Source organism: Zonotrichia albicollis, chromosome 13, assembly GCF_047830755.1.
Source record: "Zonotrichia albicollis isolate bZonAlb1 chromosome 13, bZonAlb1.hap1, whole genome shotgun sequence".
Classification (NCBI taxonomy): Eukaryota; Metazoa; Chordata; class Aves; order Passeriformes; family Passerellidae; genus Zonotrichia; species Zonotrichia albicollis.
This window is the reverse complement of record NC_133831.1, coordinates 20,850,555-20,873,538: the sequence shown is the minus strand read 5'-3', so window position 1 is coordinate 20,873,538 and position 22,984 is coordinate 20,850,555. Positions and strand designations below refer to the sequence as shown.

The 22,984-nt window shown below is 38.8% G+C and overlaps 1 protein-coding gene and 1 long non-coding RNA gene across 9 annotated transcripts in view; one reads left to right on the top strand and one right to left on the bottom strand.

Moving 5' to 3' along the window:
* Window positions 1-22,984, bottom strand: part of CHD9 (chromodomain helicase DNA binding protein 9) — an 86,537-nt gene that overhangs the window by 53,813 nt on the left and 9,740 nt on the right. For 6 of the 8 annotated variants that reach the window (XR_012582506.1, XM_074551213.1, XM_074551217.1 and 3 more), the window contains one exon: window positions 16,762-18,364. Coding sequence is in view for 7 of the 8 variants with exons in the window: in XM_074551213.1 (XP_074407314.1) it covers window positions 16,762-18,198 (1,437 nt within the window). In the remaining variant the exon portion in view is untranslated. Of the gene's footprint in view, window positions 1-62; window positions 243-3,397; window positions 3,413-16,761; window positions 18,365-22,984 lie in introns of those variants that run through there. The other 2 variants (XM_074551220.1, XM_074551218.1) reach the window with 2 other exon arrangements.
* LOC141730815 (uncharacterized) lies at window positions 242-17,468 on the top strand. The gene is made up of 2 exons (XR_012582507.1): window positions 242-870; window positions 4,689-17,468. It is a non-coding gene; the product is annotated as an uncharacterized LOC141730815 (long non-coding RNA).

Genomic DNA, 22,984 nt, shown 5'->3' with positions numbered 1-22,984 from the left:
TCCCATTAGCCTTTTAGCCCAAAGAACCCCTCCTCCTCCCACTCATTCAGGCTCTCACTTACCCTTCCTCTCGGCCTCTTCACTGAAGACATTTTTGGCGTCAGACAAAGACTTGCCCTCCGCTTTTGCAGCACCCCCGGCAGTGCTCAGGAGAAAAGCATGGGGAGAAGATTGCTAAATGGCCTATTTAGCGAGCGGCAGCCGGGCCGCGCTCAGCCCTCCCCGAGCGCTCGCTCGCTTCAGCAGCATCCCCGCGCCCTGCCCGGCGCGCACCCGCCGCCCCCGGCCCGGCCCGGCCCCGCCGTGCGCGGAGCGCCGGATCCCAACAAAGCGCGGAAAGAAACGCACAAAGCATCAAAAGGCATCAGCGCCAATATTAGCGCTGGTTAGACCCGCTCCCCGCGGAACTAGGCCAGCAGATGGTGCTACCCGTCATTATTCCATTAGGCTCCACGTTTAACCCCCGCGGGGATCGGCTTTAACCCTTGCCGCTCCCCGCCCGCAGCGCCGCCCACAGCGCCGCTCGCTCCCTGGAAAGCCGTGGGAACCGGGCGCGGTGTGCGCCGGACCCGCTGCACCGCAGCCCTGCGGCTCCAGCCCGGGGAAGGCACCGGGAGACAGCGGCCGAATCCCAGCCTCTGCCCTCACAAACAGATCTTGCTCTCCAATATACTTCTTGATTTTTTTAAAAATTATTTTTTCTTGCATTTACTTCATTACTATACGATGGTAAGAGTGACTATAAATCATTTGCTGACAGGCTTCCCTGCTTCCTACAGAAAATGGAAGAACTGCTCGGTTTTATCCCTCTGCCTCTGCCCAGACCTGCGGGACCCTGCGGCCGAGACCTCCTCGGGACACGGCTCTCTGGTAAGCACCTCTTCATTCCCAGCTTGGCTTAAAGTGCTATTTTTAAAAAATCAGATAAGTTTTAAAATACGTGTTGTCAGCATATCAAATAAAACAAAAAAGAAGATTGGGGTTTTGCAAGGTTATTAAAAAAAAAAAAACCAAACAACAAGAAGCTTTTGACAGCATAGCTCCATCCTAGCAATACTCTTGATTCTCAAAAGCCCACTTAAGAAGACTGAAGAAAGATCGGGACTTGATTTCTGTTTTTTTCTCAATATATACATCTATCTTCATTTTGAAGATATATGTTTTTCCATAGAAAATTTCAAATATGGTAAAGATTTTGAGATTGTTAAGATTAGTCATTACTCTAAAAGGTAATTTCACTTCTATTTAAGATTAATTTCAAAATTAAGTTCCTTGTCCAGTAGAAACACTAGTGGCACAAATACTTTAAATTTATTATTTTTTTAACAACACCACTTCAATTGAAGGATATTTCTTTAAATGTGCAGCAGCATCACAAGGACAATTACATTTTAATTTTACTTTTGAGAATTCTAGCCAAGATTTTTCTACATTTTGCTTACAATAACTACAGTAAATTACAGGGATTTATCATTAAGGGTGATTATTTCATATCTTGGTAAAAATGGTAACTAATCAACTATTTTACATTTTGAGATCAGCTAAACAACAAAAAAATATTCCTAATGTATCCTTGGTACAATTTTAGCTCAAAAGCCAAATGCTACCAAAGGTAGTAGTGTTACATTGGTCAGTTCTTGAACATTCCTGGGCCAGAAACAAACAAAAAAAAAATGCTTAATAATTAAGTAGGTAATCCAGAAATGGTTGCTTTTTCGTGAATCCTTTTACAGCCTCTTCTAGATATTTTATCCTTTTAAAATGAAGTTTCTTTGCTGCATTTTCTCAGAGCTCAAAGCTGCTTCCCAATTTATTCCTCAACAACATTTACTACACTCTTACTGTAGAACTGTGAGTATGCTGGCCGAGGCTCCTCTGTGTTATAATTCCTCTGCGTGCTGCTCTGTACTATCCCTGCCGAGTTCTCTCCTGCACTGCACAAACATTAAGCTGTTTGTTAGAAATCCCAGACCATGGGGATTTTTACATTTTGCCATGACATTTCTAACCACATGGAAATGACATTCATGAAGACGCAGGAAGGCACTGGCCAGCCATTCTAAGCCAAACAAATCTGTAATGAAACCTTCATCAAGAAAGTCACCACAGTCACAAAAACCAAAACTGGAAAGCAACACAAGTGTTTTGAGATTAGAACATGAAACATGCTTGCACTACAGAGGACAGGATCTGTGTGTACTTAGCAACAAAAGCCATTTAATCCAGCAGCTCTGTTATGCTGCTAATAATTTCATTATTTGAAAACATGCACAGCTATAAAATGATTGAACCGTTGTAAATCATCATGCACATGAAAACCATTTCAAAGGTTGTCGAGCATCTACCAAAAAAAGGGCAAAGCCTTTTGCAAGCTGAAAACACCCCTCCCCCTCAGTGAGACGGAACGCAGATAAAACATCCTAAAGGAATATATCCTCTCAGCAATGCCTTACAAACCTATTCCATCTAGAATAAGAGAGAAAATTTTAAATGACATTTATATAGGTGAAGGTGGAAAGGAAAACCCTGAGGCCACCACGTATTTAAAACCTGAAGATTTTATTCAGAAAAATAGGTTTGTACTTTTCACGATTGCAAAGATAATCATCCAAACATGAGCGAATGCAAAGCAATGCAATGTTGTCTTTTGAGCCTGCACAGAGGGAGCTCCAGGGTATCTGCTGCTGCTAATGGCTTTGCCGAGTGCAGGAAACAAGCCTCCTGTCAGTTCCCTGCTGCTCCACACAATCCTCTGGGCAGCAGGGAAACTGGCAGGAATCACCTCAAATTCACACCACCGCTGCTGCCTGCAAAAGCCATTAGCAGCAGCAGCAGGTATGGGCCCTGGTGCTGCTCACACCGCAGAGCTGGCCCGGAAAACACTCAGGGAACAGCTCTGACAGCAGCTGTACAATTCCCCACACAGGCCCTGATCCCCAGCCGGGGGAGCATCTTGTTGGCACTATCCAAGGGAATTTGACATGCTGTCTCACAGGAATAGAAGGTATAACCTACACATATCTGAATGATTTCTTAGTTAAACAATGTGAAAGCAGTCAAGTTACCAGGCATTATCAAGAAGCAGAATCATGACAGCATCTTTCCAACAGCCAACAGGACTCTGCTGAGTAGGCTTTTCAAAGAAAGGCATTTCCTCCAACACTGTTGTGGTTGCTTAGGACATGCATTTGAAGACCTTCACTGGCATAACAGTCCTTCCCCCAGCAAGGACAAACCACCATCCTCAAAACTTACACACATCAGGTTTTTCTCCTCTAAAGCCTAAACCCATTTTCCAGTACAAGTCCTTCCTTCACATCCTCTGTGTGTCACTACAGAGGAAGCCCCAAGGAGCAGGCGAGTTTAACACCAAAACTACTTCTACTTCCTAGAAAACCCTCCCAAATCTTGCCTTACCTGTTCCAATAGTAAAACATGCCTTCCACTGCAAGAACACCTTTCCTGCAGTAGGTATGGCCATTCACAATACAGTAGTGTTTCTTTCAATTCTATGTGTGCACAAAACCTTTCAGACTAAGTACCTCCGTGAAGTCATGCCCATTCTTGATATATTCTAGGAGCTGACACTGCTTTTCTCTGAAATTTTAACAAGTCACACATTTGTGATTGAATTATATGAGGCACTTCACTGAAATAATGTTTTTCACTTGTGGATCTACCGACCACTTAGATTAGCTACCTAACAGGTAAATCATGAGCTAAGAGCATTAAGAGCTAAATTATGACCCTAAGGAGTCTAACAACAAAAAGCTAAGGTTTATGTGCCTTGAGTGACTGTTTCACTCCTGCTGGTAGCAGCACACACCTGCAGGACCATGCTCAGACTGTCTGCCTTGGAAGTCTAACAAGTTCCTGAGAGTCTATCAGGTCCTCAGGAAATCAAGATGACCTTGACATCAACTGCACTAAAAGCAGCTAAAATTAGCCACCTGGAAACTTGATCTTCATGCATTACTACACCACCTTTGTTCATGTTTATTACTAAACAAGGCATCTCTGTGCATGTCTAGTCACCAAAACACCATGAATGTCAGAACCATAGTACAAATAAATAAATTTAATGACTTACAATAATCAATAGTTTGGGGACTTGGTCCAAATTAGCTTCTCCGTTTTTCACATTAAAATCACACGAAAACTGCAGTTGCTTTTAACTCATTGCACTGAAAAATCTTAAAGGTATATCCATTCATCATTTGAATTATAAAGTTGTATTTAGGAATGCAACTTTAAAAAACCCCCAAAGCATGAACTCAACTCAGATTTCTGAATTCCATACTAGCACTCTAAACTTCTTTCTTCTACAATAGTCTGCAGAAATAAGTCCTCTTGTGACTTTTAATGGTGGATTTATAATTAAAAAGGTTATTAAAAAAAACTCCAAAAACTCACAGACTTGACATAGTCTATCTCTACAAGATTACCTGCAATATCCACATTTATCACCCCACTTGCATGCAGAAAGACATTGCCTTTGCTGAATGGCAGTCCCAGCAAAAGATGTAGTTTTCTTTAGACAGTAAACTGAAATGAGATTTTCAGTTAATCAGTCTACTTCTGTACAACTAATGGGAACATCACCTAAATATGCAACAGGGCTTCTTTTCTCCAGAGCCAACTCCCTCCAGAGCTCCTTCTGAACTGCTTTTTATTTTCTTGTTCAACAGTTGCCCCACACCATCTGCCTGTGCTTAATGGATACAGAATTTCAAGACACACATTTATGAAACCTACCCAATAGACATGTACATATAGATTAAAAAAAACCACAAAAGAAAAGAAAAAGATACCAGGTGAGAGTGTTTTTCGTCTTCCATACTTGTTACCTATAATGTTGGTAAATGAATGGCTAACAATTATAGCACTGCGGCTGGACAACAGTTTTTATCTGTGTAACAGTCACTTCAGAACATACATCTGTGATTTGGGATGTGAATGTGCTTTATGCCTCACAAGGCACTTAGCATCATGCTTATTTTAAATTTTAAATTTCTGTGGAAATGAAAACACTAATGGAAGGGTCAGCAACCTTAAACTAGTCATGTTTCTAAGATGAAACATGCACCTGTTGGCACGTCACACTCTCTCTACATAATGTTGTTTCACATCTCAGTGCTACAGAACCCAGTAATAGTATCACTAATCATGTTTTGCCACCAATAGAGTGAAGATACCATAGCTGTCATCAGTAGCAGCTTCTTAACCAGTGACTTGCCTTATCATTCCTGGGGGAAGGATCAAGCCATGTCCATGGAAGCAGCTGCTAAGCTGGGCCAGCTGCAGAGGCAGTGTCAGAAGTTACAGGATGAGTCTGCAGCACACATTTTGCTTCCATTTGGAAGAGACTGATTGAAGAAAGTATTTTGGGGCTCAGTGCCAACTATAGTTAGAATCTTTTTCTGAATATTTAGTAGCGGTATGAAAACTGTGTGTAATTTGCACGGGAACTCTTAAAGGAGGCTCTATGTACCGGAGCATGCTAAATTGCCAGGAAATGAAAGAAATTGAGAACTTCATCCTGCTTGCTCTGCCAAGCTGCTGCATTTAATGTGTTTCAGTTTTCAGTGGCTTGGTGCTCTGTGCCCATCAGGTACCCACTTCTCTTGGGTTCCAGTCTGTAATGTAAGAGCTATTTGGAAAATGGCAGACAATGCCAACACAAGCCACTGCCTCAGCAAAACCTCTCAGCGTTCTCTTTCACAGGCAGAGCCAGAACATGTAAGGCTAAGCCTGCATGTAAGGCTGATGCCTAAGGGCACACCTTGTGGTGCACTATGGCAGTATCACTGCACTTACCATGAGAAAACCAGAGGCTCCTGTCTATGAAAGAAAATAAAAATCATTATCATATCCAAGACACCCGGTGGATGCACCATCACTGAGTTACTGAGCTCAGACCAAATTCACAGCCATGCCATACCTCTCCCTCTACTTTAAGATTTTCTTCTTTAAACTAAGGGCCAAAATGATCCTGCAAAAACCTCTTTCTTTCTTGCATTCTTGCTTAATCCTAACCATACAAATTTTGCAATTACTTGACTCCTTAAACAACAAGGATGACTAAACTCTCCACTCTATAAAAAGGCAATTCAGGTTTCAGTTCACTGTTTGAAACAAGTCTTATGTGGGTATCTGGAAATAAATCTGTAAAGTACTTAAATAGTTACAGACAAGAAAAATCAAAGAGATATTTCTGTTTTTAAAAAAAGTAGCCATTAGGGTTCAAAATCCCTAGCTACAGCTCTAAAATATCTTTGATCCACTGAAATCTAACATCAATCCAACACCTTCTTGGACAGTACAGATAAGAATTTGCTTCTTCTGGAACACATGCACATACATATGCCTGATTTTACAATTGGAAAAGTTTATTTAACATGTAAAGCCAGATAGCTTCTATCCCCAGCTTGTTTTTAATGGCCTTTTCAACTCCTGAAAAACATAACATTACCTGAATCTGCTTTAATTTAAGATGACAAAATCCCTTTAAATGATGACTTTACGGTAAAATAATGAAGAATTGATTGCAGAAGTCTCCAGAACAGAAAACAAAATTGCAACAAACTCAAAATTCAACTGAATTTTTACAAGTTGCCACTTACCCACCCATGTTCCATATGGCCACCACTTTTGTGTGCCACTGAGGTAGTTATTTTCTCCTGAGTTTTTTCCTAACCAAACAGAGAAGAAGACAAGAAGACAAAAACCCACCCAAACTACCTTCAGAAAGAAAATCACATGAAGAGCTTTCTCTTTAGTCCCAACATCCAAGCTAGCTTCAGCATGCATATCCCAATCACACTAAAAACCAGCACAGCATCCATCTCTGAGCAAGAAAAAGCTACAGGACCTTAATGGTCCCTGGTTCTTGTCAAAATTTCAGTTCCCTCTACATCTCTCATGGAAGTGGCCTTGTAAGAACACATTCTTCTGATTGAAACAAAACCCACTTTCATCCTTAGGAAGTTTAGTGCTGCAAGTATTTCCTTCCACTCTCCCCCAGTTGTTCCACTCTCAGTTTGTTATCAGCCCACACTGAGGAGACATTCCAGGTGTGAAGGGCTGTAAACTGCACAACCCTCCATGGTCTGTTCTTGGCACTTTTGTGCTGCTTGGAGGAGTCACTGAACCTGCTGAAGGGATCAAAGGAGGGGCAAGAACTCTGCACAAGCAGCAGGAAGCTGCCCACCTTTATTCTCAGTGCCTCACTTCTGCAAATCCCCACAGAAAGGGAAGTCAGGCTAGGTCAGACAAACACAGAGGTGGCTTTTCTTCCACAGCATGCTTCAACAGCCTAATTTACCAAATTCTGCTCACAATTTATGACATTGAGTGCAATGGCAAAAACCAATTCAATTAGAAGGTAAGTGATCCAGCTTATTCAAAGTACAAAGGCTACTGGAAAAACATGCTGCAATGGATCACTGTCTTGGTCAGTCCCCAGGAAATGATCCTGTGATAATATTGGCAGCCTTCTTTTTACTTTTTCCTGTTTTTAAAGTATGCATATTAAGTGCTTGTTTCTAGCAGAACAATGAAGTATTGTTGACAAGATGACAGATGTGAAAAATAGGTATCATTTGATTAAGAGGGAAATACCAATTATGAAAGATCTTTAAATCAAAACAGATTGCATATTCAGAAAGGCTAGCATATAACATCTCTCTGTGCAATAATTTTATTCCCAAGAAGCAGTTAAGTTTAAAAGTTTACTTAATCTTTGAAAATGGCTTTTTTTTGGTAGTATTACTCAGTACTTTACAGAGTATCCAAAATGTTTTCAGCATTCATAATCTCAGTGAGATGAAAAAAACCCACTTAACACTAAAACATATATGACAGAAATTGGGAAAATTATTTTTAACATCAACAGCTGGGGAGTCACTAATATCAGTACTGACTGCACAGCACATTTCCATTTAAATCAAAGGGGGGGCAGAGCTCTTCCACTTCAAAACAACTAACATATTTTTTGTTTCAGCTTCAATGAACTACTTTAACAGCTTTTTATGCCAGAATCTTCAGTTCAAAAGAGTCCTTTAGCATATATGCTAACCTAATGAAACTATTTCCCTAGAATCTAGTTTTCTCAATTAAATATTCATGAACAAAATCCTTCCCCCTAGTTAAGGAGTAAAACAAGATGCCTGAAGAAAGGAATTTGTCAAAAAGGGCGATGGTTCAAAAATAAAAAGTCCCAAGTCAGAGGATACTACTGGAAACAACAGTTTGATTTCAGGCAAATAAAACCCAAAAAGCAAACAAACCAAACTAATTTTTTCCCAAAATTTCTATAAGATTTCTAGAGAAAGAACAGCATCCAGGAGCTTCACAGTAATAACCACAAAATAACTTCTGGTAAGGATCAAAAAGAAAAAAATGTGCAAAAAAAAAAAAAGAGTTGCAAGACAGGTTTCAAAAAATCACTGCTATGGTTATGTTTCTGACCTCAGCTGAGTCTGGCTACTAGCAGAAGTGGCAGGACTTTTGGCAGACCCACTGTAAAGGCCAAGAAAAGAGAAATTCTTATCTTCAACAGAGCTGAAGTCAGCAGAGAGTGTCAGCAGCACAGAGCAGTGACAGCCTGGGTAGAGAGCAGTGTGCTGCCAAGGGCATCCCCAGGCATGAGCAGGAGCCCCTCTGTACCTTTGTCCCCAGCCAGCAAGGCTGGGTCACCATTTCTGAAATCTAAAATCACTCACAGCCTGAACACCACTGCAATTCAACCACATAAAGTCAGCAAGCACACTGGGCAGGCACCAGAAAACACATCTCCTGTGTGGTGTTTGGAGTTGATCAGATTTCAAACACTACAGGATTGCACGTCAAAGAATCCACCAAAGGATGATATAAATAGGAGCTACAATACAGACACATCAAAATAAATTTGCCTAATCTAGTTTGAAAATTGTTCTTACTGAACTCAAAGACAGTGAGACACGTCTGGTTTTGTCACTCAGATATTCCTTAAATAATTCACCTGCCTTCCCTGTGATGGCTTGGGTACTCCAACAGCTGCTTTCTGCTTTCAAGGACCAAAGTTCTGCTGCAACAAAGTTTACACATCAGGCTGAGCCATACCTAGGCCTCATGGGCAACTGCTGCATGACTTAAAGATAAAAAACAATGCACATGTACTGCATCTTATCCTTCTGAGGAATACAAACAGGCACTGGAAGCCATGTTGCAAGTCTCTTTCTTGTGAATTTGCTTAAATACTATTAAAGAAATCTCTGTATTGTGGTGCTCATTATAAAAGTAAGGTATAGTGAAACAATTCCTTTTAAGATTATTTTAAAAACCTATCAGTAGGACTATTGTTTTGAAACAATGTTTCAAACTGTAAGAAAATACAAAAAATCTCAGAACCACAATATTTGCAATGGCTTCTTTAACACTAAGGCTAACTTTTCTTTCCAAGATATCAACTAAAACTAAATGAGTATCTCTTAAAAAAAGCCATTCTATCAATGTATGAAACTAATTCTGGTTTGCAATTGAATATGCTGCTCAACAGCATTATGTACACATACGTGATATGCTACTAACATGGAAATTATTTTCAAATATGGGCCCACTCCTGAGCAGGCAGTATGGAAAAGATGGGAACAATTTCAGGAGATATAAATTAAAATGCTTGCTTTCACAGTAAGATATCAAGGGAACAAAAAACTCCAGTACAAATACAAGCCAGATAGTCCACACAAAAGAAAGCCTGACACATTTATGAAAGAAAAATCAATCTCTGCTACAAATTACACAGCGTTCAAAAGTGTAAGACTTGTCATCTTTTCTAGCCTAAAGCCACATTCCTAGCTTCATTTATCATGCTTACTGAAATCAGCATTAGAATTCTCGGTCTCAACATCCTAAGAATCCCACTAATTTATATTTATTAGCATTAAGAGTCCCCAAATTCAATCCACTCAGCACCTGATGATAAACACTCTCAGAAATCTGTGTAACCAGGAAATTGAGCAATTTTTTTAAAACCTGATAATAAACAAAGAAAACAATACCTCTCCAGATGTGGGAGGCTGTTTGGGAAACAAAGTGTTGAAAATTATTTTGATCTGTCTATATATTTAGAAGTAGCATAACAGCTAAAAGAAATTGCAAAACCTGAGTGCACAAAACACACAGACAGCTGAAGAAAAGCCACACGAATTCCAAATGTATCAGATTGTCTGGCTTCAAAACCACACTACTGGTTAACATCTTTACAAGTTCTGCTGCTCTTTCAGTAATAACACTTCACTAACACTTCATCAAGCGTTGATTTTCTATAAAATGTCTCAAGATAAAATGCTGCTCTGGAAGTTGTACAGGCAATGGTATGTTCTTAAAATGCAGAGTCTAGACAACAGAGTTAGTTAAAGCAGGTTAGTGGCTGCTGGAGCCAGTGGGCAGTGCCACAGTGAGTTCACTTGCACCCTCTGCATTTAATGCTGCAGGCCCACACACAATTATTTTGCCTGTATGGGAGACAATAATGCCTCCCACTCCTTCCTCTGTCCCAGAACCACAGAAAGGCTGAGGTTGGAAGGGCCCTCTGGGGATGGTGTGGTTCATCCCTCCAGGACAGGCTGCAGAGGATGGTGTCCAGGCAGCTGTGGAGCAGAAGGAGCCTCCAGAAGCTCTCAGGGCAGCCTGTTCCGAGCTCTGTCCCTCTCCCAGCAGAGCAGTTCTTCAGAATGAGATGGAAGCTCCTGAGTTCAGTCTGTGTCCCTCGCCCTGACCCTGGGCACACTGGCATGAGCCTGGCCCCGTGCTCGTGGCACCTGCAGGTGTTTGTGTGCATTGCCCACAGCTGTGTGCCCTGCCCTGGGCCTGGGAACTGATCCTGTGAATGGAGAGAACTGAACCAGGAGCTTGGATGCTGGAAAAACACTCCTGACAAAAAAAGGCCAAAGTTTCTCTGTACCTGCTGGAGTTTCCCATAGCCCAAATGCTGCATTAACACAAGACAAAATGAAAGAATAAGAGCTTTTTTTTTTCCAAACTGTCTTTTTCCTGATAATTTATTATAGTTTAGGCCTATATTGAACTATAGCTCGAACAGCCTATAGAATGGGTTGCTGTCTTTAAAAGACAATTTAAAATGGACTTTGTTTTCTCTTTTCTATGTAATTAGGTACCACTTCTTCCAGATGCTAAGATTGCACAATTCTATCAGTCCTCTCATTTAATGAATTGCTTTGTAGTTTTTCAATGTTAACAAGACACCTATTTCCAAATTATTTGGATTATTCAACCCCACTTACCCTGCATTACCATTAAAAAAATAGTATCAATTTAACTTATTTTTATCAACTAGTCTCACCTTGCTATTTTACTCCTGCAATTTGACCCAGCCAGAAGCTTTCTTCCTATGCCTGCCATCTGTTAACTAATTTTTACAAAAATGCTTCTCTTTTGGCACATTTCAAAGACAATTATAGTAGTTATTTAATGAGTGTGCAATTATCTCAGGAAAAAATATATTATGACAATCATTAAAACAGCAAGTGTTTAATTTTAAAGAGGAAACATACACAAAGAATTGGACAGTCTAATTATTTGACAAGTGATGAAGGTTGAGAGAGACCTTCTCAAAAAAGGTTTAAAAAAGGATTGATGATAGCAAAAAGATACAAAAAATTGTGAAAAAAAAAATTCCACTCAACAGAAATTACTAAGAAACTCATAAAGCATTTAAAACTGTAAAAGAGATACTTTGGCACATTTTCAGTTTTCTGAAAAACCCAACAATTTTTGTCTTTCCCTTACTACACAGTTTTATTTTGAAAGCCAAAAGAAGGGAAATGAAAATAGAGACAATAAAAATTATACTCATCAATAAATGTGTTACAAATTTATCTCACAAACATGTACTTTCTTTTCCCAACCTATGCAATTTGCAATTTAAAAAAATAAAATGTATAAAAGGTTTATATAAAACATATTTAATATATACAAATGCAAGTGCTTCATACACATTCAACTATAAATAAAGCTATCAAAACATTTCTCTTTAAATGATTAATATGTTATTGGCAAAAAGCCATAGATTAATAATGAAAACATTATATTATATACAGCTATAATTTAGAACTTCATTCCAAGAACTGCACTACTTAGACTCAGAGATGTTGCCCTACTCTTCTCATTAACTCTGGGCATTTGACACAGCTTTGCCATGGTCAATCCCACCTGTTTGTGCAGGATTTTCTTAAATGACAGAAATTAAGCAAAAAAAGCTGCAAAAGGTGATCAGTGAAGGGTTTGTTTTCATTACTTCAGCATAGATGATAAACTTATTAGGTGCTGGGAATTCTGCTCCCTCACTGTGGTACAGGATTTACATTCCTATGAGGAAGGTAAAAAATGTTCTTGAGGCACAGAAAATTAAATCCAGTGCACACAACTTGTAGAAATGCTTAAAAAGAAACTTCAGGCAAAGATTTACAGTTGTTAATATGATGTCACCCATAAAATTGACCCTAATTAAAGGAAAAATATAAGAATATTGGATATGCTTAGTGGGAGTTATATCAGCACTATTCACCACTTTAGAAAGAACAGACCATGTTAGGGGTATGGAGGGTTTTTACATATCAGAATTACAAGATATGATGTGTAATGAACCCAAATGCTTACTGGAACAGACATCTACATTTCCAATCATAAAATCATTAAGGTTGGAAAAGATTCCCAAAACCATCAAGTCCAACTTGCAAAGATGGGAGATGCAAACTAGAACAGATTTTCAGATGTGTATTTTGTTATGCTCAGTCTCACTGAATACTTCACTGCTTCCCAAGCCACACGCACATAGCAGCACCATAATTTTAAAATTTTGTATTGTACCAACACTTAGGAACCATAACCTATAAACTTACTATGCAAAATAGCCAGTCTTTTCTACAAAGAAGTTCTGTGTAGTATGCTCAACCCCTTAATTTAATATATTCCTTGTTGCAGGCTTACTTAAAATTGAACCATACAGAATATAAGAAATACACTCTAATACTATATTCTATCTAAACAATATAGTGGATATATATACACACAAATCCAATATCCTTTGTTTTGATACATTTCCATAACTGCTCATATATCAAGCAGCTGTCTAGACTTAGATCTCACAGTTAGAGAAAGCACATCCCTGCTTACTGTGTGTATCTCTCCTAAGAACTTCACAGTCCACGATGTATGTACAAGTAGAACAGCAACCAATGGCAGGATGAGGGTTTTACAAGTGGAGTAACCCAAGGGATACATGGCTACAATGAATCAGAGTTGTTCTAAAAGTGCCATCTGATAGCACAGTCAGGCATGACCAGCCTGTGGCAATCCAGGACATCTCAGCAGCACATAAACCTGGATGTGGGTCTGGTGAGAGTTAATTCCCCCTCTGATGAGAAACTCATATATGAGGTTATGCCATTCTGATATCTACAGATATCCTGGGGTACAGCACCACCCAAGCAATCATCTGTGAGGTTCAGACTTTGCCAAACTTTCAACAAGGGCAAGACAAATCCTTTCCAAAAAATCAGTGTCATCTATTTCTATAACAGAAGTGGTAGGACAGCTCAGGCTTGCAGGCATAAAAGCACTTGCGTGTTTCCAGTCAGCTTTTACACAAATTCACGAATACACTGAATTGTCAAGTTAGGTGCCAAACTTTTAGTCACAAAAAAGAAAAAAATTAATTATGTGATTTAAGAACTAAGACTACCACCTCATCCTATAGCACTTCACATTATTAATGAAATGTTATTTTTCATCAGTATATTTTTCATTTTCATATTATTTTTAATCTCAATTCCTCTGCTTTCATGTGTGCAACCAGAAGACATAACATACACAGTGAGACAGCTGTAATCTTCTCTAAGGACAGTTTATACTTATCTTTCCAAGAGTTTATACTTCACATTATTTTTCCAACAGTTTATACTTATCTTTTCAACTTCCTTTTTCTTCTAAAGATGTAAAACAATGTTGAAGCCTTTTTTTATCCTTCTGAGAAGCAAATAGATTATTTAGCTTTAGCAAACTCAAGCCAGTTTTAAGTGGAGTTAAAAGAACAGAAGTCTTGTATTAGTCAAAGTTAAGACTACAGAAGTCTTCAGCACTTCATTTTACTTTCTGTTCTCAAACTAACTCTGATGAAAAATGCATGATGTAAAATTAAGGGTGCAATTTATTTACAATTCTGATCTAATTACAGCAGAAAGCATATTAGCATTATAAGACAGTCTTTTTAATTCTGCAGCATTATTACACCAAACAGATTGTATTAATTTTTAAATTAATTTCCATCAAAAGAATAACCATACAAGTAAAAATGTTATGAGTATGCTTGCTCTCAAATACTGAAACAAGTATTTAATGTTCTTCCTTAATTTAAATAACCTCAGTCTAAATACAGTTAAAGACCTTTGGTTATCTAATATTGGGTCTGTTCCAATACCTACAGTTTATTAACTATTTCATAAAATAAAGTTATTCTTTCTGAAAAAATATTAACCATTATCAAGCTGAAACTGTCAAAAAACCCCAACTAAATTCACTATTGTTTCCTCAATATGTACAAAAGGCAGTGTGAAACACTGTCTTGTTAAAAAATTTAAAGTTCACCTTAACCACTACATATCAAACTTGTCAAATCCTTTCCCAGGTGACTCCTACCTAAGGCCAATCAGCTTTAGGAAGAGCAAAATTCCTTCCCTTTTTACCCCATCTTTTTCCTCCCTAGTTAAACTGCACACATTTGTAAAAAGCTCTAACAGAACCAACTCATCTTGAAATTGAAATTCTAAAAAGAGATCAAAGAATAAAAGTGAGAATTACAACTAAGCCCTTCTTAGAATTGTAGTCAGTCAGAGGACAGCTCTGAAACACTGCAGTAATTGCCATACTTTTCCTTTACTATTCATACTACATACTCCACTGGTTTAAAGAGGCTTCTACATGGTTTGCTTCTGTGCATTCCTCAACAGTTTGACAGCTACCAGTTCACAACCAGCTTCTGAAGGAAACATTAAACATCTGTCCGACCAGATAAACTCAAGGTCAGAATCCAATTTATACAATTTATTGCATACCCCAAAATAATAAAAACCACACCAAGCAATTTTATAACTATCTGGCTTCCGGCTGTTTCATTTCAAAGAGGAAAAACATTAAAATTTCAAATACTGCAAAGTTGTTTTGTTTTCACACCATGATAAAAACCAAACCAAACCCCTAAACTTTAAAGGCTCTCCACAGATCTCAGAACTTCCCCTCTATTTGTTGATACAAAGCAAAATAGAACTGATGCCAGTGAGATCGAAGCAAGTCCAAAAAGGTTCTGACAAATAGAACACAAAAGTCACAGCACCAGAAAGTTTTATTAGACCTGCTTTTCATTGCCTGGCTGATATCCCATATGCTCCTCAAAAATGATGCTAAGCTCTGGGTTTCTCATCACCCCCACTTTTCCTGGAGCCCATTTCCTCTTCACCCTTCACCCCAGGTATGGATCTCTGACAAGAGAGGCTGCGTGGGTGCACCCTCTTGTTTTCTTAGGCAGGGAAGGAGAAGGGAAATGTTTATCCAAACCAACAGATTGCATCTACTGCATCATTCAGTTAATCAAGCTCATCTGAACCGCACTGCTGGATATCCATGTTCCATTAACATCACCCCACAGTTTACAGAAAAAGTTTCACTGCTAGGAATTGACAATTACACGCTCCATAAACATAAGCAGAAGTTGTAATGGAGAAGCAATCTACTGAACCAAGACCAAAGATTAAGCGTGTTAAGCCCTTATCTCTACACTAATGATCTGAAATTAACAGGGGGGAAAAGAAAAATGCTACATTGTCTCCTTCACAGGCCTGTGTCCTACAAACTAAGAGAATCAACAGTCAGTAGTCAAGGTTCTTGCCTTCCCCTTTTTTTTTCTTTTTCCAGAAAGACAACATTCTGGTTTCTCAGGTAGAGAGAATATTGGTAGCAAGACAGCTTTTTAAAGCTGTCTTCTGTAAATTGTGTTTGATTGTCAGAGTTGCATCTGTTTTGAAATGCACACATTGAAAAATAGCAAACAATTTTTATGTCATCTTGTCCTCCTTGTGGAGGACTCAAATACTTGCAGTAGATGGGCACATTATACTAAAACAACTGCTGAATTTTTTGGTAAGCGAAAAGTAACAAAATCCAACATACACAAAGCTTTTTATATGTTTTCTATTATTATTGAACACATGAAAATCAAGAATAATAAGTGTGTATTTTTAGGCAATGAGCATGAGCACAAAGACACAAAGCAAAGGACAGAGCAACATAACCACTGCAATTCTTGCAGGAAATCAGCCATACAAACCTTACCAAAGGTCTTAAAAACATGTTTCTCTAAGTAATTTTCAAGACAATAAGTCATTATATTTGCATCTAAATCATAAACCACTAAGTTTTCTCTGTTGCACTTCAGAAGTACAAGCAGCAGAAGGAGCAACACCATTTTATCTGAATAAGATCACGTAGTCTTGCTTTCTGCAGTGACAGGAAAACAACAAGAGAAAGCAATGTCTGCATCAACTGGTTAGGTTTATTCCCTCCTTAACAAGACTCCTTCAGGGTCAAATAACAGCTCAGAGACTTCAGTTATCATGCTTTGACTCAAGCACCAGTCACTGTAATCCATTTCACCCCATCAACCAAATCAGATGGTTTCAACCCCTCACTCCCCAAATCCCCACATACCTGTCCTTGTAAGGCTGCACGACTCCTGCCCTGCAGGTGCTGATTAGAAACTGAAGAATGCCAGGGATGGATCTGAGTTTGCGACGGTGCCCGAACGAGTTCAGATGACGGTGTCACTTGCTGAGGGGTTATGTGGTGCTCCAGGTCATGCTCTAAAACATGGCTTGTGCTATCCTGGACAAAGGCAGAGTCATCAAACTGTGGCAGAAGGTCTTCCTGCAAGAGGTCATCTGGGTCAAGTCCTGTGAATGGTTCACTGTGAGTCTCCACTTGATGAAGTAAGTTGTCATCTAAAGATGTAAAACCGTTGCTTTCAATAGGGTCAGTGAAATGGCTTATCTGAGAAGCAGAACCAGTAGAAGCTGGAAAATTAATATTCACAGGAGAGAGTTTTGAACTACTAAAGTTGCCCTGAGGATGCGCAGAATGCAACATTTGAAAAGTACTTGAATTCAAAGTTGCGTTAGGATTCAACATGTGCTCGGTTGTTTCTTGCTTGGTCCCTGTTTGAGATGTAAAGGCATCGCTTCCAGTGAAGTCAGAGATAGAGTGTGTCTGCTGGCTGGTAGAAAGAGCTGTTGTAGGCTGAAGAAGGCTGGTAGGAGAAATGTGATTATTAGAGTAGGAATACGGAGATGAAAATTGTTGACTATTACTGACAGAACACGGAGTAATAGTTGGGGACTGTCCATCAAAATTTCCTTCTTGATTCCCACAAAAATGTATTGAAGCACTTGCAGTTTGAGAAAACTGTTGAACGGACAGAGGCTGCTGTGAAGTCGATGGATTAGAAACTGAAGGTGGGTGGTTAACACTGACTCTGAGGGAAGTGGACACATTGACTTCCATGAAGTCTTTTGGCTGACTCAGAGCATCCTGCCCCGTGCTGCTCCTGCCCTGCTGCGGCCGTAGCGAGGCACACTGATGCTGTGGTTCATTAGCCTGAAATAAGGCAAAGTCATGGTGTGCTACAAAGCTTTTGTTTTGCTGCATAGACTGAGAATGTCCTTGGTGAAAAGGGGACCCATTTTGATTGGAAACAGTCGTGGCAGTTTGATGACCCCACATAGGACTGCCATCGGCCACATCTGGAAACATCCCGTTGGACTGGTTTTGCGGATGGACTGGTGAACAATTGAACTGAGAGTGTGGTGATAAGACATTGTCAGCTGAGCTATTAAAAGACTGATTTACTGAGTGAAGCTTCAGTGAATCATACTGATTCAGCTGATCAAACTCACTCATCTTTTGTTGATTTTGAGCATCTTGCACATGGTTCAGTGAGTCTATGTGCAAAGGTTCAAATTCTGCACCCAAATTCAATTCATCAACAAGTGAAACAGGTCCAGGTTGAACAAAGGCATCATCTGACAAACCTTCTAAGGTCTCACTAAAAAGATTGGCATCATCAAAAAAATCCATCATAGGATCAGTCATCTTGAGAGGTCTGTTCTGCTTTTGCTCTCAACTCCAAATGGAGTCAATTTTGTCTCTCCACAGTGAACAGAAACAAATGACATCCAGCGGTCACCACCTTATCCAAGGCATGCCAGCAGCCATTAGTGCTTCTGATGAAACATCTGTCTTCAGGTGTTAAAGCATCCTGAGGGAGAGGAGTGAGGGGGAAAAAAAAAGGAAAAATTTAATTACTCTCCTCATTCTTCCTGACCCTTCCCAACACTTTTAAGGGTACTTAATGCTTTGCTCATAACTTTAGCTATACCAAAAATCAAGTAAGTTATTTTTGCTTATACTTGATGCCCTGTGCAGGTTTTATAATATTTGCCCCTTATAAAAATACATTTTAAATGTAATGGTTTCATATGTTTTATTCACTGAAAGCAAAGTTTTAGATTATCCTTGGTCATATTCATTAAAAGGACCAAATTGCACCAAAATTGGCTTTTAGTGCTCCAGGATTAGAATTTGTTTATAGCAAAGAAATCATACATATGTGAGATGTATGTAATAATTCTGTATACTTAATAAAAAAAAAACTTGAAAGTTATTAACTACATTTAAGTCAGGCTTCATTAGGAGAAACTGGGATACTTTGTTTCTTCTATTTCAGTTGCATTATGCAAGCTCCTGAGAAACTGTATTTTATTGCACTTAGGACATAACAGACTCTTGTTAGAAGGAAAGACAAGAGAATGAATACAGTGATACAAAGAAAACACAAAAAGAACAAGCAAACTCCTTTGGTTCAAAGGAGTTTGCACACCTAGTTTGGAAACATTTGAGACTATATATTCACAGTATCACAGAGTGATCACCAATTAATTGATTTGTAGTAAGGGATTTAAGGAGAATTGAAAAGCATGGTAAATTTAACTTTAGCCTAAAACCTCCCACATTTATAGTGTATCAAACAGAATGGGAAATGACTGAAAATGTGTGTCTGTGACAATGTACCTCCCCAGACAACTGGTAACTCTGTAGAATAGGGAAGCAATCACTTTAAATGAGCACCTTCATAGAATAACCATTCATTTATCCTGTCAGTACATACGTTTAATTAAAGAAAAAAAAAAAGAAAAAAAACCAGACACAACTTTAAATTCCTGACCCTCCCATTAAAGCTCACCTTCAATTGCAACACATCATTAATGAATTTTCCTAAGAATAAAATGAGCATAGGATCTTTCCAGAAATGAACATCCAGTAAATCTGAAATATTCTCTGATAGAAAAGGTTCATGCTGAACCTGCTAAGCCCAAAGTACTTCTTGGCAAGCTGATGAGAACCCATTCTGCACACACCCCTAGGCCACTGAGGGTGGTGTGGCCATAGTGAGAATAAAGCCAGACTCAAATTCACAAGCCTCCTTTAGGGTTTGAGTATATGAGACTTGTGGTGTGTACAGAGAAGGACAGAGGGATCCTGTATCATCCTGAGAGACACAGATCAGGCATGGTGTCAGTGAGGAGAACAGGCATGAGAAAAAAGAAGGGCCAGAAGCTTAGGGAGATGACACCTCAGCACAGCAAAGCTGCTGTGGACCCCAGATTATACACGTGCAAGTTTTTGCTTGAAGTTGGGAACTCCTGAAGTCCCAAGAAAAAGAAGCAGTAATATAAATTAGACCTCCTTATCTTCTAACACTGATTAAGTTGTCTACTTACAAATAAAAGCAACATAATGATGATGCTGCCAGAATGGAACACCTTCCAATAGATGACAAACGAGTAGCAGGATCCAGGTAGAAGGTCTGGCATGGGTTATAACACTGCTAATATAATGATATCTCATCCTAGTTTATCTCAACACAAAAGATAAGTCAGGAGAGAGCTATTTTACCAGGGATGTACAATCATTAACTAGTATACATGCTCTTAGCTAGAGAAGTCTAGAACTAGTCAACAAGACTAAAAGCACCCTGTATTTAAAGTCATATACACCAGACAATCTCTTCCTGTTTTAATGACTGTGTCCCTTTCCAGTAAGGAAATGGAGAAAAGCTTGCAGAGCAGCTGGAATTACTGCAGCACACTCAGAATGGCCTCACAGAAATTTACTTCTTGGCTCAAAAACCAAGAAACAATTTCCATCTTGGTTTTTCCTACTTCCTTTCAGTATAAGGAAAACAAAAGAGGAAATAATGAACAAATAATATGAACTCTCCTTTTAAAATGCTAAGGTTTTATAACACATATGAATCTTGGCAGGTATAAATAGGAAATATAACCTGAAGATGTCAGCTTTGCTTCAAGGATCCAAGAGAGTTGGATAGCACAGATGAATTTCCAAACTGAGAAATTTGAAGGCTAGATACACGAGAAACCTCTCCCAGCTAATTAGACCAACATTAATTTATTATGAAGACAGCTTCTATGTAAAGTGGAGATTGTCAAGTGACCAAAAAACCCCCAAAATAACCCCACCAACCAACCACCCAAACTTCTTTTGGGAAGAATACCACTATCAATAGCCTGAACACAAGTCTGCTGCAAAGAGTTTGGGTTTTGATTTTTACCCATAGTCTGCAAGGAAACTTCATGTCTGCCATACCAGAAAAAAGGAAAACAAGATCTATTGCACAGAATACATCAAAAAACCTGAACTCCTACAAAAACATAAAGGAACAGATAGCAAATTTCACTCTGAAAACATGAAGTGGGGGTAGCAGTAAAAAGGAATATAATAAAAAATTCTAACGTGCTTTATTTCATTTATTTCATGGCATTTTTGACTACTTTTGACAACAGACCACAAGTGACAACAGAACACAAGCTACTGTAGTTATAAGCAAGTAAATCAGGTGAAACTTAAGCACTTTGCCATGATAGCCACACTTTCAAACTTTGATACACAAGGCAGCTTCACATGACTGATGTGTGACAGTACCAAAGATAAGAGAAATCAGTGACTGTGGTGGCCATTTTTTCTCAAAAGAAGTTGAAACCATGGCTATTCAGAAAAATAACAGAAGCCATCTCAGAGAGAAGCTAGGGACAAGTTAGCAACCACAAGGAACTAAAACAAGTCATAAAAGCATGACATAACAGAAATCCAGACTATGGGAAAAGGACACAGTCATAGCTAGGGAAGAGTTTTACATTATGTGCTTGCAAAGGCTTTAGTTTTGGGGAATTTTTAGGGAAGCAATGCAACCAGGCATAACAAACAAGATTCTGCCAGAGACTGAAGAAATCAGTGTATTTGCTAAATTCTATGTAGCATGCAACAGCATGACAGCTTTGTGGCTTGCTGTGATTTGCCCATCTATTAGCAGATGGAATACTGCCTCACAAAAGGTGCATGGTAAAACCCAGACACTCAAAACACTGATCACTTCTACACAATATTTAGAAATAAGAAATTCCCTTCCCAATATTAAAAGACAATTACACTGTCATTACTTGTCAGATTTTATCTAAAGCTTTGGCCAAGTTCAAAAAGCCGAGTTAATTAAATAACACCGAAGTTCCTTCCTGCTGATGTGCCAATAGAATTGACATTCTATCGCAGATTTAAAGATCAATGTACATGTTCAATTTAAAAGGCACAGAGGGGCATATCCCAGTCATATAGAAGACTAAAAAAGAACATTTAGTAGATATAAACTCTTTTATTCCCTAGCAGAAAGGAGTGTCTGTACTGGAGTGCCATGGTATCTGCAGCTAAATATGGATTGAAAAGACACATTTTCTTATTGTCATCACTAAAATTTGGGAGAAGCTTGGTTGGGTAGCCCAGATAAAAAGCCATACATCCAATTGTATATATACATACGCATTATTTTAGATTAAAATTACTTTTCATTTCTATGAATTTCTAATTATGCATTTCTAACTATTTTTGAGTAATGAGCCATCTCTTTAGTAAAATCATGCCCTCAACATACTGGTTTTGTTTAGAATTCTCTTTCTGCTACAGAGTTCACAGACTATCATGCTAAATATTCAAAATATCACTCAAGTACCTTGAATTTTAATTTGAAGATTATGAAGATTTGAAACACATGGACTTTAACTAAATTCTCAGAACTGAGTTCCAGCCCATGGCTACAGTTCCAGCTCCAAGTGGGAGCAAAGCACTGGAGCACACTGGCTTGTGTGTGCTTGTCAGACCAATCACAGCATTCTGTTGCCATACCTACACTGATCCTGCCTGCACCAAACACCCCCTGTAACACTTTCCCTTCCTCTACTCCCCAGACATGCATGAGCTCCCTTCCTCCACCTCTCCTCCTTTCAGACTCTGGGAAATAAATATAACAAATGTAAGTAAGAAAAAAAAGGACATCAGTAGCTATTTTTTGTTAAGGTTGTTCATGGAATTTCAAAGCAGCAGACAATACAAATGACATTTTACTTGGGAAGAAAATCCATCTTCCAATCAACTGAAAGCAAATTTCTACCATTCTCAACCAAGTCTGCCTTCACTGTGAATGGCAGATCTTCCCTAATGAGAACAGCTGTGCTTAAGCTGAACAGAGCAAAACCAGCCCAAAGAGAAAGCAGATCACAGAACTCTGTATAAAACAAGAGGTATCAAAAAGCCCCACAGCAATGCTTAAGCTACTTACTATACTTCATTAAGAGATCCATGTTAACATTAATTTTTAACTCCAAGTAAATTTATGAAGCCTCGAAAAGATATTTCAGCAAGCGGTACTTAATAAATGGAGAGAAGACATAACAAATTCTGTAATGTATGAAGTAAACATAGCTTTAACTTAACTGTATTCTTCAGAGACCTACAAAAATTAAAAATACCA